General features: G+C 40.5%; 1 protein-coding gene across 1 annotated transcript; it reads right to left on the minus strand.

Moving 5' to 3' along the window:
* Positions 1 to 13,418: 13,418 nt before the first annotated feature.
* On the minus strand, positions 13,419 to 13,913 carry LOC138892455 (uncharacterized). Its single transcript, XM_070176172.1, has one exon. The coding sequence runs from the start codon at positions 13,911 to 13,913 to the stop codon at positions 13,419 to 13,421; it is 495 nt and encodes a 164-aa protein (XP_070032273.1).
* Between the last annotated feature and the right edge of the window lie 4,661 nt (positions 13,914 to 18,574).

Here is an 18,574-nt window from a genome sequence, read left to right on the forward strand (position 1 = left end):
GTAGTATAACTTCGAATGAAATTTGCTTAATATCGTTACCTTGCTGAATTTTTAATCCATCTCTCTTAATAAATTTAATCACAATATTGAATAACTTTTCTTGCTGAAGCTATCCGTTACTTTGAAGATGTAAATGTCTTCATTTTTGTGAATTAAAGAAGTCTTGAATTCCATCTGTTACTACATGTAGTCATAAGCCTCAATTTTGTGGTTTTGAGAGGCTTTTTATATAAGTGAGTGTGGGCCCCACACTTGGTATGATTAAGCCACATAATCTCACAAATTTTGCCACCTTGAAGAATGATTTAAGAGTCATATTTTTGTGACTTGTTGGCTGCCACGTTAATGCTCATCCATTCCCAACCAATTAACCACCAACATCTTAATTAATTGTTAATCTCCCATTAAAATTAATAATTACCCGATTATCCACATAATTAGGAATTATCTCAAATTACTTAAAGTACTACTCGCTTTTAACACACTTTGCATACCTCACTATTATGGTCATGTGGTCCCTTGTATGGCACTAGTCCATAAATACCGGGTATTTTAGCATGGGCCGTATTTTATCCCAAAATATCAAACTTCGATGAAAATTTATTTTCTTTGATTTGCTTACCCTTTCACCTTCATGAATTTTGTTATCACTTGTTTGAAATAGCATAATGCTTATGATCTCAAAATAATCTCATTCCCGAACTTACGTCGATTAACTTACGACGAAACTTTAACGTATGAAAATACGGGATGTAACATCTCATTTCCGAGCTTCCATCAATTTATTTATGGCGTACTTTCGCGTACGAAACTTTAACGTACTTTAGTGTACTTTTTTCTCAACCAATTCACTCCCCATCAAGAATAGGAGGTGCTTTTTTTCTTCTTTTTGACTATTAACAATATTTGTCTATTTTTTCTAGAAATTTTCTTTTCTCTCTTTTTTTTCTACACACACTCCACACATTAAGGTTCATCGGCTAGTGGTATTTTTCATGACTTTAGTGCACCTTATGGGCCCTTCCATGGTTCCACTTCAAAGCTACTTCCCAAACCTCTCACCTTACTTCTTTTAGTGCCTAAGTGCCTTCGGAGGTAAAGGTTCAACAAGCTCAAATTAAGAATAAAATAGGGGTACGGCTTGTAGTGTGGGTGCCAATGAAAAGGTCTATAGGCTCAAAGGGCTAGCAACGGAAAAATTTTATTTGTAAGTGACAAGAAACTCTATGATCAAGCAAGAAAGACCTACGTCATCTCCTAGACTAGCACAACTTAATGATTTCACTTTGATTAACATATGGGGCAAGTTCTAGACTACACAGGATAGCACAGAATAACACAAATCCTCACACACACATTGCACATGACTCAATCGAGACGGTTCTGTTCAATTCTCAAGTCAAGCAAGCACATATAGTTGATAATTTTAATAAATAATGCATTAGGTGACATACATGTCAAACAACTGAGAAAAAGGCGTCACAGAGTAGGCTACTTATTTTACTTAGGCTTTACAATTCAAATCAAATATACAGGAAGACAGAGCGCATGCCATAGTCTAATGTGCCAGTACCAAACATGTTAACAAGTATCTCAGAGCAACTCAGTTTTCTTCCTTTCCTACTTCTAAAAAAATAAAAATAAAAACCAAAACACCAGGTTCGATCTACACCCTTGGAAAAGAACCGGCGTCCAAAGAAAAACCAAGGGATACCACCTAAAAATCCTAACAAAAACAAAAGAAAATCTTTTTGGTGTTTTTTAATCATACTTTAATCCCTCAAGAAAATTGTCCAAAAGATCCATCGTCGGGAAAAGTCTGAGCTTTTTTTGATTTTTTTTTCTATTTTCATTTTTTTTCCACATCTACTAATAACTAATTAGACTATGTGAGTTCTAAACTAAGCTAAAAAACAAAAAAAATAGTTTTATACAATTACAAGTCAGGAAGTAGTTCCCCCACCCCACACATAGATAATGCATAGTCCCTAATGTATATAAAAATTCAAAACGTAATAAGGTGAAAATAAGAACTCTCTGCTAGTTGGTTCCTACCACCCGCAGATCCGGGCTCATCATCATTCGCTCCCAAGGGCACCAAAGCCATTGATCATCCTCATAATCTGAGCCTTTGATGGTGTTCTCATCCTCTGATGGGTGGGTGGGACTACCAAGCGAAATCCCCAACATCTCCTTTGAAGAACTGGAGAGATCATTGCGTAGATGCATACGCTCCTCATTCGTCATACCTATCATGCTCATTATCACATTCAGGGAGCTATAGAGATACCTGTTGAAGTTTTCATCTCTCTTATTCCTTGCAGCCAGGCATAGCTTGGACGTAGACTCCAACAAGGACGTACTGTCCAGCAATCCCTTTGGTGCCTCCACCACCTCATCATAGCCTGGGTACTCAGGGACCTTACTAGAGATCATGTATTGCGTCACGAGGTTTCCAAAGAAGAATCTTTTTATTTTTCGTCCAAAGCGGGTGCACGCTATCTCCCCTAGCATGATCTCACCCACATTGATGGGTCGCCCAGTCATCAAAAAAAATATCAAACACACTCGGGCTAGAGTGCATTCACTGTTGTGCTCAACAGGCATCAGTCTGGCCTGCACAAAGTTTTGCCACACCTTGGCAGTTTTGTTGAAGTCGAAGCGGAGCATCTGAAGATGGGCATCCCCCTTAGTCCCTGCCCACTTTGCATTAGAATCTACACCACATAGGGTGTGATGTATAGCCAGGTAGCTTTTGGCTTTTGACAAACGTTTGCAGCCTCTGTGGGTTAGGGCAATCAACTCCCAAGAATTTGCATAAGGACGCCGTGTCCAATGGTAATTCCTTCCTTCACACCTACAACATGAACCGATCCCCATTCCAATTTGCATAGAGTTCCCTTACCATGCTCAAAATTTCATGTGCCGGGAACTCAAGGAACTTATCCATCTTCAAATCTATCAACCGGGCAAGCACATACGGGAATATCTTTTCCAGAGATTACACATTAATTCCCATGTCGGAGAAGTACCGTCCATATGGCACAAAGGTATGATACCATTGGATGGCATCCTCACGAACTAGATCCAAGTGAGGCCTTGGTCCCGATGGTGCCTTCTTCGACCAGCTAGCCACCTGCTTCCCTTTAGCTTGTCGAGACGAACCCGCTTGCATTATTTGGGAAGTAGAGCAGTAGTAGAGGACTTCCCCACTCCTTTTCCCTTGGTAGCACTTTCACGAGCAATAGAAACCTATACATGATCAACATGAATGTGAGAATGAATACTTAGAAAGAATTCAATTAGATGGAGATATTCGACGGTGATGGGATTAACGTCTCTCCTATTGAATTTTTCGGGTTGATGTAATCACTTGACTTATCTAATTTATTGATTAGCAGAGTTTATTATGCTCGCGAAGTTCTTTCGACGCTTCGCTCGCCTATTTAATCCAACCTAGGACTATATGTATATAGAATAAAGCTTGACAAGAACACATGTATATTTATCGCAAAAATAACCAAGTACGACAACTCGAATATGTCTATCCTAATCACAAATTTATTCTCCGATGCCCAGATTCAAGAACTTACTCTATTCAACCTTATATGCAATCTATAGTTCCCACTTTTGAGTTGAACTATAAATTCGTAGATAGTATTCTATTGTTAGCTAAGCAATAGAATAATTAAGTGCAAGATTGAATAAACAAATTAATATGATAAAATCAAGCAAAATAACCAAACATCAATTTACAATAGTCAAGAACGACACATAACCCCGGAATAATGAGGTTCTTAGCCACTCATGTTCACAACAATAATCAAAATAATTTTTTCACACATAAAAGCTATGAATACTAGATGAAGGATGGAAGAATTGATAAATTCCGTGCTCCTGAGTGCTTTGTACTTTTGTTTCCCTCTCAAAGTCATGTCTTCCCCGCCAAAATAGGTTTTAAGTTTGCTTTTATACGAGTTGGGGGCGTCTTGGGGTCTAAACAACCAAGTCCCGGGCAAAATAGGACAAATTCACGTCACCAGCGCCCAGGGTAGCAAGGGACGCTAGCCCTGGCACTGGAAATCTAGAGAATATGTTTTGTGCGCCACAGGTAGTGCCCCATGCTGCCTGCGGCACTGCTTTGTGTCTTTTCCTCGTTTCGTCCCCTTTTCGCTTCAATTCACGCACCTTCATCCCAAATTGCCTCCGGGTGATTCCTATATATAAAATTATCACTAATTAGCACAAATTATTACATTACACATCCGAAATCTACGAAACATGAGTAAAATGCGAGACAATATGCATAAAAATATACATACTTTAAGCCGAATGTCATGCAGCGTGCAGCCCGATCCCATAAATAGCCAATAAGGCCTGCTGCGGTATGTTGCCCGATCCCATAAATAGCCTAGAAAGCTTGTTGCGGCATGCATCCCGATCCTATAAATATCACTCACAATCCGACTCTCGAGCCCCAACTCAGTGATCAATCTCTCAAGTTTCAATGGCTCATAATCTTGTACCACTCAGCACAATCAATGATAATATGTGATGTAATAATGAATGATGAACAAAGACTGAGATATAATATGCAAATGAAGAATCATGACTGAATATATAATTACACTTAGAGCAGATAACTCAAAACAACAGAGATAGCCTCATTATGTCTCAACTGAATAAGTTCATAGCCTAAACATGATTTCTAACACGATTCACAGCTCATATAATCAAACAAGTAGGGAGAACATGGATGTAACAAGATATAATAGCAAACCAAGTCCGATCATAGTCTAATAGTCAACTAGAATCATAATTTCTCCGGTGCACGCCCACACACTCGTCACATAGCATGTTCGTCGCCTCAATACATCCCTTATAACATAGTTGCCAGGGTTAAATACCCTCAAATCCAAATTTAGATATGTTACTTACCTCTAACAAGCCAAATCCAATACCGAAAAGTAACAAAAAGTAACTCAAAGTCAACCAAAACATACCAAAAAGTAGCAAAAAGGTCGAATCTTTACACATTTACTCAAAGTCAACCAAAAAGTCAAATCTGGGCCCGTATCTCGAAACCCGACAAAACATACCTAATCCGATAACCCATTTAGTTACGAGTTAAACCAAAATAAATTTTACTCAAATCTGACTCGGAATCGATGTTCAAACTCAAAAAATCACCTAAGAAAAGTTTAGACCAAAACTCCCAATTTCTCTTTTGAAATCATCAATTAAATGCCAAAACTGAAGATGGAATCACGGAATATAATCAAAACCGAGTATAAAATATTTATCCCAGTCCATGTGGTGAAAATCACCTCCAATCGCCTCCAATCGCCCCAATCCGAGCTCCACAGCTCAAAATATTCTACAATGTTTGAAACCTTCGAAAATAGAGTACTTATAATCACTGGATAGATGTATGAATCGTAATCGTGGAACTACCATCGCGAAGAAGAAAAATCAGACTTCCCTAAAACACTCTACGTGTTCGCGAGCCTACTCATGCGAACACGATGCCCACAAATGCCAACTCTCCGCGAACGAGAACAATCCCACGCAAACACGAAGAGAAATCACCAGCTCCCAACTGCCCCATCTCAACACTACGCGATCTCGATTCACCATACACGAACGAGATGCTCAAGCCCCCACAACTTATGTGAATGCGTTCAATACCTCGCGAACGCGAAGAAGAAAATTCCTAGCTCCATACTTTACCTTACGCGATCGCATCTTCATCTTGGCGATCACGAAGAACAATTGAGGCAAGAGACACCAACGATGGAAATATAAAGAAAAATGGTTGGAAATCAAACAGAAACACGCCCGAGCCTCTCGGGACCCCGTTCAAATATACCAACAAGTTTCAAAATACTACACGAGCCTACTTGATGCCTCAAATCACGTATAGCAACATCAAAACCACGAATCGCACCTCAAATCGACTTAATGAACTTTTGAACTTTCAACTTTCAAAACTCGTGCCGAACCATATCAAATCAACTCTGAATGATCTCAAATTTTGCACACAAGTCCCAAATGACATAACGAAGCTATTCCAATTCCCGAAAGCACAATCCAAACCAGATATCATCAGAGTCAACTCCCGGTCAAACTTATGAACACTCTAAACTTTCAAATTGCCAATGTTTGCCAAATAGTGCCGAAATCTTCTAGAAACATCCAAATGCAAATCCGGGCATACACCCAAGTCCAAAATCACCATCTAGACCTAACGGAATCATCAAAATTCTGATTAAGGGTCAGATACACAAAAGTAAAACTTGGTCAACTCTTCCAACTTAAAGCTTCAAACATGAAATTCATTCTTCCAAACGAATTCCGAACCACCCGAAAACTGAAACCGATGATACATACAAGTCATAATATATCATACGGAGCTACTCATGCCCACAAACTACCGAGCAATGTGCAAATGCTCAAAATGACCGCTCGGGTAGTTATACCTTCCAACTGTCGTGTTCAAGTGCTAATCTCTTCATGATTTAATGTTTTGTTATGATTTAAGATTTCAAAAGTAAAGTTGCTTATATTGTTAAATTTTCAAGAAGCAGGAACATGACTTTACGATTTTTGAATGGTGAATGTAAATGTTGATGAAATGATATGTGGCTATTGACCCTAACTTTAAAGAATATGTTCAAGGGCCAATGATGAAATATTACTTATGACTTAAAGCCAAAGGTGCCAAATAAAGTAAATTATTTTAAGAAAATATATTCAGAGCTTTATTAGGTAACCAAGAAGGTATTTATTGAACGGAGCCAATACCCGAAACTGCACGTACAGGTGTAGGATTATAGTTAACCTTAGTTGGGACAACGAATGTCATAATAAATTGTTAGTGTTGACACTCAATTTTGGCCCTCCGAAAAAATTGACTTCTGCAGGCTTCCTAGTCATTAATGGTAAAATGTAGTCTTTTTGCTCAATTTTACCTTTAGCACAATCTATTGATAATTATCTTTATTTTGGAAGATACGGGATTTTTAGCATTTTGTTGCAGTCATTCAAAAATCTCACAACCGCAAATCCCACCTTAAGGATCGTGATGGCACTTAATCTCTAAGACAAGGTAAGCCTAACACATGACGAGATTAGCAGGATAAAATAACTTATATATTAAATGCAAAAATGGGAAATAACATAACATAGTCGTAAAATAATCAACAGTCATACATCCCCAAAACTGGTAGTACATAAGCTTTAGTGAGAGTACAGTAGAAATCTTAAAGTACAACACTATTTTGGGAATATAATAAATAGTATTATGAAAATACAACTGAAAGAGACTCTGAGGCTTATGACCGGAACAATAGGTATACCTTAAATACTGCACAACTCAGCTCAAAACTCTAGCGACCAGCACGATCCGAGGTACATGAATCTGCACAAATATGTGTAGAAGCATAGTATGAGTACACCACAATCGATACCTAGTAAGTATCAAGACTAACCTCGGTGGTGTATTAACGAGGTTCAAGTCTAGAAATTCACTAGACCAATAACGCGTGCATAATATTATTATAAAACCAACAGCAAAAAAACATAACTAAATGAATAGCAACAAAGGATAGACATGTGATAGCACGACAAATCAACCAAAACTTGTAAAATGCAAAAACAATTCAATTTAGGAAAACAATGATATGTTCAAATCATCAACACATGCAAACATAAGGATAAAAATAAGAATCACCACGAAGTGCCGCGTAAACATAATCACAAATCACCTGTCACGGCCTCAATATCCCTCCGTAGGATATTGTGATTACATCTAGTTCTTAAGACTAGGTAAACCTAACAAATGAGAGTATATGATAGAAATGAAGGCTGGAAACATGATATAAACTAATAAGTCTCATAAATATCTAAAAAAAATAAATAGAATCACAACTACGAAGCTCCCAAAACTCCGGTGAGACTGAGTCATAAGCTCTACAGAATGTTCCAAAATATCTACTACAACACTGTCTAATAAAGGAAATAACAATACTGAAAGGATAATGGAAGGTGACTTCGAGGCCTGCGGATGCCGAGCAAGTATACATTGAAGTCTCTAGGATAATATCTACAAATCAATCACTAACGTCCAGCATGGGCGGACATACCTGGATATGCACAAATAGATGTACAGAAGCGTAGTATGAGTATACCACAATGGTGTCCAGTAAGTATCAAGCCTAACTTTGGTAGAGTAGTGATGAATCCAGGTCAAGACACCTACTAGGACACGAATAACAGAGCAAATATATAATAACGAGAAGTAATGGAAAGCGGAGAAATAAATGATAACGAAGCAGGTTAATAATGTAGGCTAGCGACAGAATTGTAAGCTTAAAGATAACAAGAAGGGAGCAAGTAATGAGAACCACAATTAATCAAATACGAACAAATCTGATAAAACAAGGAAGAATAAAAGCAACAGGAACTGTCCAACCAATAACGCTTTTCCTTATGAAATGCACAACAATAATCATAACCGAGGTACCGCCTCGTATTCACTTTTAACAAATTTCAATCACAGTCTTTCCTTATAATGTCGTGTGAGCCTTACATTTAGATAGTTTGAAAACATTTTTTCCCGATATAGCTACACACACTTTAGCCCACCTTATGACGTCGTATGGCTTCAAGTAATTCCCTTACTAGGGACATGCACATAAATCCCACCTTATGCCGCCACATGCACATTAACCCCTATCCTTATACCGTCGCATGCGCATCAATATCACAACACAATGACAAATCGCACCACAAGTGCCATATGCCACAACAATAACAATGAATGTTAATTGCTCAACTAGAATGATACTTCAATAATTAACAACTTCGCCTCAATATGATAATGGCTTTCACAACTTCAACACCAATAACTCAACAAGAAGATATTTTATGAACTAACAACTTCAAGTAAAAGTAATCCAATAATTAAGGATGTAACAAGGCAATAAGGAAGGCAATAACTTCAACTAAAGCATATAAGAGCAAAGTATGAAGTAAGGCATGAAATGATTAACTAGCATATGTATAAGTAGATTAACAATTAGAATTAATACATGATATGACAATTTAATTAAAGGCATGTAAAGAGTTTGAATAACCTAAACCGGTCAAATATCACATAGAACCCGTGTACCCAATCGTCATCTTGCGTACACGGCTTTCACATAACACAAATAGCACAATCGATCCCAAACCCTAAGGGGTAGTTCTCCCACACAAAGTTAGGCAAGACTTACCTCAACTAAGCAAACTCAACCCTCGGAAATAGATTTTCCCATAAAATTCGCCTCCTCATGGCTCAAATCTAACCAAAATTGACTTAATATCATCAAACAATGCAAGGGAAAACAATTACAATAGATGAAGCTTTGATCTTTACACTTTTCACAAAAAGTCAACAAAAAGTCAACCCATGGCCCGCCGGATCAAAACCTGGGTTCAAGGGTAGATTCCGAATACCCATAACCCCAATAGTTCATATATGTGATTAGTTTCAAAATCTGAGTCCAAATCGATTTTCAAAACTCAAATTCTTATTTTTCAAAAACTTGACAAAATTTCCCAATTTTTCCTCTTTGATTCACATAAATTTGATGTTAAATCTAAGATATATTAATGAAATATAGTTGGAAATTGATTAGAATCACTTACCCATTGTTTGTAAGAGAAAATCCCCTCTCCAAATCGCCTCCTACCGAGTCTTAGGTTCTAAAATTTGAGAAATGAGACGAAATCCTGACTATTCTAACCTTTTGTTCAGTTTGCAGGTGTCGCAATCTCGACACTTGTTCGCAATTGCGAAGAAAAGCGTGCAATTGCGGCACTGATAGCCTTTGGGGAAACCTCGCAAATGCGAAGCTGCGTTCGCAAATGTGAAGCTGGGTTCGCAAATGTGAAGCTGGGTTCACAAATACGAAGCCTGTCCCCTTCGCAAAAGTGATACTGTTATCGCAAATGTGATCCTGGCCAGCCTAAGTCAACCTCGCAATTGAGACCCAGGCATCTCAATTGGCGATACCTGTGATCCCCCAGCTAAGGTCGCAATTGCAACCCTTGTGTTCGCAAATGTGACACCAGAGGCATCAACACACCAAATTTTTGTTTTTAGTCCAAAACATTCCGAAAACTCATCCGAGCCCTTGGGGTTCCAAACCAAACTTCTACACAAATCTAAAAACATCATATGAACTTTCTCATGCGATCAAAACACAAAAATAACATCAAGAACTGTGAATCGGACACCAAAATGCATGAATTTCAATGTAAAGTTCAAGAACTTCTAGAATTGCAACCAAGCATCCGAATCCTATCAAATCAACTTCACATGACACTAAATTTTGCACACAAGTTCTAAATATCATAACAAACCTATTCTAAGTTCCAAAACCAAATTACGATCCCGATAGCCAAAAGTCAACCTACGGTCAAACTTCTAAACCTAACATTGCCAATTTTTAGCAAAACAACACAAATTGACATACAGACTTCCGAATTCGATTCCGTGCATAAGACCAAGTCCTAATTCACAATACAAAGCTATAGCAGTCATCAAAACACCGTTCCAGGGTCATTTTAACAAAAGTCAAAGTATGGTCAACATTACTAACTTAAGCTTCTAAGTCAAGAATCAAAGGGTCTTAATCAACCCGAAATCTTCTCGGAACAAAACCATTCAACCCCATAAATCATAAACTTATAAACACACATGTAAAGCATCAAATGGGGAAACGAGGTGCAAATACACAAAATGACCGGCCAGGTCATTACATTCTCCCCCTCTTAAAACTAACATTCGTCCTTGAACGTGCATAAGGACATACCTGAAGTGATGAAAATGTGTGGATAACGACTCCACATGTCGTGCTCGGCTTCCCAGGTCGCCTCCTTGAACGGATGACCCCTCCATTGAACCTTCACCAAAGCAATGTTCTTTGATCTCAACTTCCGGACGTGTCTATCCAAGATAGCCAACGACTCCTCAATAAAAGTCAAATCCTTGTCCAATTGGACTGAGATGGAGTCTAAAACAACGGATCACCATAAATACTTTCGGAGCATAGAAATATGGAACACCGGATGAACTGCAAATAATCTAGGTGGCAATGCAAGCTTGTAGGCCACCTCACCAACTCTCTCAAGGATCTCAAAGATATACCTAGGGCTTAACTTTCCTTTCTTCCCGAACCTCATCATACCTTTGATGGGTGTAACCCAGAGCAAAACCCACTCTCCAACCATAAATGCTACATCACGAACCCTCCGATCAGCATAACTCTTCTGTCTAGACTGAGCAGTACGAAGACGATCCTGAATCAACTTGACTTTCTCCAAGGCATCTCAAACCAAATTTGTGCCCAACAACCTAGCCTCTCCCGACTCAAACCAACCAACTCGAGATCGGCATAGTCTCCTATATAGGGCCTCGTAAGGGGACATCCGAATACTCGATTGGTAACTTTTATTGTAGGCAAACTACGCAAGCGGCAAGAATTTATCCCAAGAACCCCCGAAATCCATAACACAGGCACGAAGCATATCCTCCAATATCTGAATGGTGTGCTCAGACTGCCTGTCCGTCTGGGGGTGAAATGTTGTACTCAACTCAACCCGTGTGCCTAACTGACATTGCACAGCTCTCCAGAAGTGTGATGTAAACTACGTGCCCCGATCATAGATAATGGATATTGGCACGCCATGAAGTCGGACAATCTCGCGGATATAGATCTGAGCCAACTGCTCTGAAGAATAGGGAGTCACCACCGGAATGAAATGAGCCGACTTCATCAACCTGTCTACAATCACCCATATTGCGTCAAATTTTTTCTGAGTCTGTGAGAGCCCCACAATGAAGTCCATGGTAATATGCTCCCATTTCCACTCTGGAATCTCAAGTATCTAAAGCAAACCACCCGACCTTTGATGCTCATTCTTCACCAGATGATAATTTAGGCACCGAGACACATACCCCACTATATCTTTCTTCATTCTCCTCCACCAATAGTGCTACCTCAAATCATGATACCTCTTAGCGGCACCCGGATGAATAGAGTACCACGAACTGTGCGCCTCCTAAAGCATCAACTCACGTAACCCATTTACATTAGGCACCCATAACCGGCCTTACATCCGCAACACACCGTCATCTCCGATAGAAACCTCCTTGGCATCGTCGTGTAGTACCGTGTCCTTAAGGAAAAGAAAATGGGGGTCATCATACTGACACTCTCCGATGCGATCATATAAAGGAGCCCATGCAAGAAAGAATCCGGCTGGGCTCCGAAATATCCAGTCTAACAAACTGGTTGGCCAAGGCCTGAACATCTATGGCTAATGGCGTCTATGCTGCCGGTAGATATGCCAAACTGCCCATACTCTCCACCTTTCGATTTAATTCATCGGCCACCACATTGGCCTTCCTGAGGTGGTACAAAATAGTGACATCATAGTCTTTAAGCAACTCTAACCATCTTTGCTGCCGCAAATTAAGATCTTTCTGCTTGAACAAATGCTGGAGACTCTTGTGGTCGGTATAGACCTCACAAGGGACATTGTACAGATAATGCCTCCAAATCTTCAATGCATGAACAATAGTTGCCAATTCCAAGTCATGGATCGGATAATTCTTCTCACGTACCTTCAACTGTTAAGATGAGTAGGCAATCACCCTACCGTCTTGCATCAACACCACACCAAGGCCAACACGTGACACATCACTATACACAGTGTAAGATCCCGAACCCGTAGGCAACACCAACACTGGGGCTGTAGTCAAAGGAGTCTTGAGCTTTTGAAAGCTTACCTCACACTCCTCGGACCATCTGAAAGAGGCACCCTTCTGGGTTAATCTTGTCATAGGTGCTGCAATGGATGACAAAGCCTCTACGAAACGACGATAATACCCGGCCAAACCAAGGAAACTCCGAATCTCACTAGCAAAAGACGATATGGGCCAACTCTAAACTGCTTCAATCTTCTTCAGATCTACCTTGATCCACTCACTAGACACCACATGGCCCAAAAGTGCCACCGAATAAAGCCAGAATTCACACTTTGTGAATTTTACGTACAACTTCTTCTCTCACAAGGTCTGGAGTATGCTCCTCAGATGATGCTCATGATTCTCCCGGCTGTGGGAGTACACCAAGATGTCGTCAATAAACATAATGATGAATGAATCAAGATATGGCTATAATACACTATTCATCAGGTCCAAAAATGTTGCTGGGGAATTTGTCATCCCAAATGACATCACAAGTAACTTGTAGTGAGCGTACCGAGACCTAAAAGCAGTCTACGGGATATTCGGATCCTGAATCTTCAGCTGATGATACCCTGACCTCAAATCTATCTTTGAAAACACTCTGGCACCCTGAAGCTGGTCAAATACACATGCGCATAGAACCATCCTTCTTCTTTACAAACAAAACCGGAATACCCCAAGGCGACACACTAAGCTGAATGAAACCCTTATCAAGCAACTCTTGAAACTGCTCCTTCAACTCCTCTAACATTACTAGTGCCATACGGTATAGTGGGATAAAAATCGGCTTATTGTCCGGCAACAAGTCAATACCAAAATCAATATACCTAGCGGGCAGAATGCCCGGAAGATCTGCTAGAAATACATCTCGAAAGTCTCTCACCATCGAAACTAACTCAACGATAGGAGTATCAGCACTAACATATCTGACGAAGGCTAGATAAGCATCATACACCTTCTCAACCATCCGTAAAGCCTTTAGAAATGACACAACCCTGCTAGGAACATAATCCAATGTACCCCTCCACTCCAACCGTGGTAAACCTGGCATATCCAATGTCACAATCTTGGCATGAAAATCTAGAATAGCGTGATAGGGAAACAACCAATCCATGCCCAAAATAAATCAAAGTCTACTATATCAAGTAGCACTAGATCAACTCTTGTCTCAAAACCACCAATAACAACTAAACACGACCGATACACACGATCCACAATAATAGAATCTCCCACAGGCATGGATACATAAATAGGAGAACTCAAAGAATCACAAAATATAACCAAATATAGAGCAACGTTAGATGGCACATATGAATAAATAGATCCCGAATCAAATAAGACTGATGCATCCCTATGAAAAACCAGAACCATACCTCTAATGAATACGTTTGATGCGACTGCCTGTGTGCTGCCCAGAAAAGTATATAATATGGCATGGCCTCCCTCTCTAGGGAAACCTCTACCCGCCTGACCCCTACCCCTTGCTGGTTGTACAGGTGGAGTGGCAGCTAGAGTGACAGCCATGGCGTGTGAAGTCTGTGGATCGGGTGGAATCCGTGGAGCCTGAGTAGTCTGTAGAGTTGCACCCCTCCTAAGTCTAGGGCAGTCCCTTACCATATGACGAGTATCACCACACTAAAAGCATGCCCTCGGTGGGCCTGGCTACTGGAACTGGCCCTGGCCTGGTTGGCTAGACTGACCGCTAAAGGAACCCCACGCAGGAGGTGCACTAGAAAGTAGCTGAGCAAAGTGTGCAACCTTAGACCTCTAAATAGAAGGAGCACCACTAGAAGCTGGAAGTGCTGAATGAACTGGACGGCTTACATAGCATCTACCATGATGAGATGTAGCTGCAGCGTGGACACCACTAAATCCTCTAGTACCTCGAGGCCTTTTGGCCTACCTATCCCCACTCTCACTGCCCCGCATACCCTCAAACCTCTGTGGGATCTCTAACACTTATTGATATGGGGTATTTATCTCCATTCTCGAGCCATGCTAAATCTAATACCATAGTTGAGCCCCTCGATGAATCGCCGGACTCACTCCCTAACTGTAGTAAACAAAGTAGGTGCATGTCTTGACAACTCACTCAATCTGATGGCATACTATGACACTATCATAGTACCCTAAAGCAGTTGCTCAAACTCTGTGCGGCATGCATACCAAAGGTTCTGGGGAACAAAATCTCTCAAGAACATATGTGAAAATTAAGTCCATGTAAGTGAAGCTTCATCGGCTGGGCTACCCTCCTCGTAAGCCTGCAACCTCTGATACGCTGCTCCTTATAGATGGAATGTAGTAAAAGCCACTCCGCTCTTCTCCATAATACCCATGGTGCGAAGAATACGGTGGAACTTCTATAGAAAACCCTGTGCATCCTCTGAAGCTAAGCCACTATAAGTAGGAGGATGATACTTCTAGAACCTCTCAAGTCTAAGTTGCTCCTCCTCAAATGCCACTACCCTAAGCTCGGGCTGAACCGGAATAACAAGCTGCGATGGCATAACCTTTGGGACCTGATCAACATGGACCCGCTGCTCTAGAGTACGGACCGCGGGAGTGTGAGCTCCTCCCCCAGCTTGAAATGTGGCTGGTGCAGGTGGAATCAACCACGCTTGAACTAGAGTACCGAACATGCTCAAGAATTGTGCTAGGGTCTCCAGAAAAACAGGGGTGGCAACAGGTGCCTCGGGTGCCTTCCCCCCAACTTGGGCTACGAGTGGCTCCTCTATCGCGGCTCGGGTTGGTGCTCTCGGTGCACAATGTGCCCCTCCTCGGCCTCTGCCCCGGCCTCTCGCAGCTCTAGTAGGGGGTGCGGGTGTCTGATTGTCGGATCCAATAGTGTGTGTCCTCACCATATGTGAGATAATAGAAAAACAAAGATTCAGATTTTGAAGTCAACGAATTCACACAATAAGGAATCAAAGAAATGGAGTTTTCCTAACACTTCCGTAGTTGATGGTAGGCTATAATTGTGTATTTTGTCCACCAATTGCACTATAATTTGCTGCACTTTACTAATATTTGAGCTTTAAATGGTATTAATTTGCACTGAGTGTGTATTTTATGCTTCGCAGGAGTGATTCCAAGTACAATGAGGTATTGGAGCTTATTCAAGCTATTATGGAGCTTATTCAAGCTATTATGGAGCTTTGAAGTCTGAGTAAAAGCCCATGGAGTATGTTGGGATTGTGTTCGAGGATCAATGGATAATAGTGCATTCAACAAGAAGAATGAAGAAGTGATCAAGAAGCTCCCCAGGTGCATGGTCGTGCACAGGTCGCGCACTGAGCGCGCATGATAAGCAGAACACTGACCAAAGTGCGCGGCCATATGCGCGGTCACCTACCCAGGTGCGCAGCCGAGCACGTCTGTTCCGGAAAACTTTCCCAAGCCTATTTTGGTAATTTTGGAGGTGACATTGCTTAACCTAAATAATGACCAGCTCATCCAAAAAGGGGATATCTTGGATTTTTAGAGCAACTCTTGGGGGATAAGAAGCAGCACGGTAGCAACGGAAAAGCAAGATACTTGATCCAATTCACTCAATACGAAAGTTTGTTTGAACTTGTGAATTGTAATGTCTTCTTGTTCTTCTAATACTCTTGCCATGAATATTTTCTCTGTTATGGAGTAAACTTCCTTAGGGTTATTGACGGATGTGAGAGTTGACTATTGTTTTGGGTTTTACTCGATGTTAATTGCCCGAATGCATTGAATGAGTTATTAATTGAATTGCAAGGCTTATTGTAGTTTTACTTCAATCGAAAGAGAAGTTTTGCTGCTATTTGCATTGTACCATCTTATTTGAGTTGATTTTATGCCTTTTCTAGGTAATCGAAAGAGCTTAGAGAGTTATCAATTAACCCAGTTAGGAAGAATAACCGAGAGGTGCTCTTCGAATGATCATCCATTCACTATTTTTGCGCATATGTACATAGGATCTATTATTAGACTAATTAAAGGAATCAAATTAATTCGTAAGAAGAATTTGAATCTTTGAAGTAGCCTAATCATCTGTTGAAATCGAAGGAATCAATAGAAGTTAAGAATGAATTTAACACAAACTTGCCCGGAACAATAGTTGATCACATATCTTGTCATCACCCTTACTTCTCACCCTGCTATTCAATCATTGTGCCTAATCATTAAAGTGTCATTAGTTCTCATAATTGATAATCTTAGTTATAATTATAGTCGATAATAACATCAATCAAAGGTTTATTATTCTGTATGGTGTTGAGCTGAAAATTTATTAGAATATTATTTAAACCAATCCACGTGGAGACGATTTAATACTATACTATCTTTGACTAGTGAGCCTACGTTTTATACACCGGTTTTGTGCTAGTCAAATTTTGGCGCCATTGCCGGGGATTGGCAATTAATAGTGTTTAAATTAATTTTTAGTGCTAATTAAGGAACAACTTTATTTTATTTTCCTTTTTTACGCTCTTCTCATCTGTGTGCAGGCAACAGGTTAAGTTCAGCAGTGTATGACTCGATCCTCTTCAAAGGACTTGGTGCCATACAACCCAGAGTTAGACAAGCACCTGAGGCAATTGAGAAGAGAGAAAGAATTGAGTCGATTGTTGTTGGGTCAACCTCCAACTCAAAAAATAATGGTAAACAATGAGGAGGTAGTGAACCTAACTATGAGGGAGGTGGCTCAGCAACAGGAAGCACGGCTAGTAGCTGAAGCAGCCAAAATTATGGAGGAAACTGTCGATGGGGAGCGAAGGTTCAATCCCAATCGAAACATAATAGAAGATGAATTTGACAATGGAGTTCCTAGGCCCGGGAGATCGCTAGGAGATTATGCTAGACCAGTGTACAACCAACAACAGTCTAGTGTGAGGCCCCCACCCATCAATGCCAAAAATTTTGAACTCAAATAGGGAGTCATCGAGACCATTCAGAACAGTTGCATTTTTAGAGAAAAATCCAATGAAGACCCCAACAACCATCTGATGGACTTCGATGAAATTATGAACATATTCCGCTATAATGGAGCATCACATGATGCTATCTACCTCAGAGCATTCCCTTGTTTACTTAAGGATGATGCAAAGCAGTGGTTGAGAAGTCTGCCCATAGTGTCAATTCGTACGTGGGAGAAAATGACTACCAAGTTTATGGAAAAATACTTCTCGGCTGCTAAGACTGGGAGGATGAGGAAGGAGATTCACAATTTCAGCCAAGGTGAAGGAGAGACAGTGTTTGAGGCATGGGAAAGATTTAAGGAGCTACTGCGGAGGTGCCCTCACAACGGAATGGAGCTATAGATGCAACTTCAGGACTTTTGGGACGGGTTAAACCTGTCGTCAAGGAGATTGCTTAATAGTGCAGTTGCAGGTCCTATGATGAAGAAAACTCCTGAAGAGATTGTCACTCTTTTGAATGAACTATCTAAAGATGCGGAATAATGGTCCACATATCAAGGGGATCGAAGAAAATCAGCAGGGATGCACCAAGTAGAATTGTCTGTTGTAATGAATGCCCAAATTGCAGCTCTGGCTAAAGAGGTCAAGAAACTGACGATGGCTCAAGTGCAAATTCAACCACAGGTGGGATGTGACATTTGTGGGTTGGGACACCCTACATATGAGTGTCAAGCTACAACTGAGGAAGTCAACGTTGTGGGGAACTTCAATAGAGGAAACTACGAAGGTGGTAACAACTATAATGCTATGGGTCAAAAACATCCAGGTTTTTCATGGTGTTTACCTAATGGGAGCTTGAACTCATGGCAGCAAAATAATCTCAGACCCC

This window comes from Nicotiana tomentosiformis, chromosome 5, assembly GCF_000390325.3.
Source record: "Nicotiana tomentosiformis chromosome 5, ASM39032v3, whole genome shotgun sequence".
Taxonomy (NCBI): domain Eukaryota; kingdom Viridiplantae; phylum Streptophyta; class Magnoliopsida; order Solanales; family Solanaceae; genus Nicotiana; species Nicotiana tomentosiformis.

Excerpts from the sequence above, each read along its gene's own strand:
- LOC138892455 (XM_070176172.1), bottom strand. The coding sequence starts at position 13,913 with ATGGATTGGTTGTTTCCCTATCACGCTATTCTAGATTTTCATGCCAAG.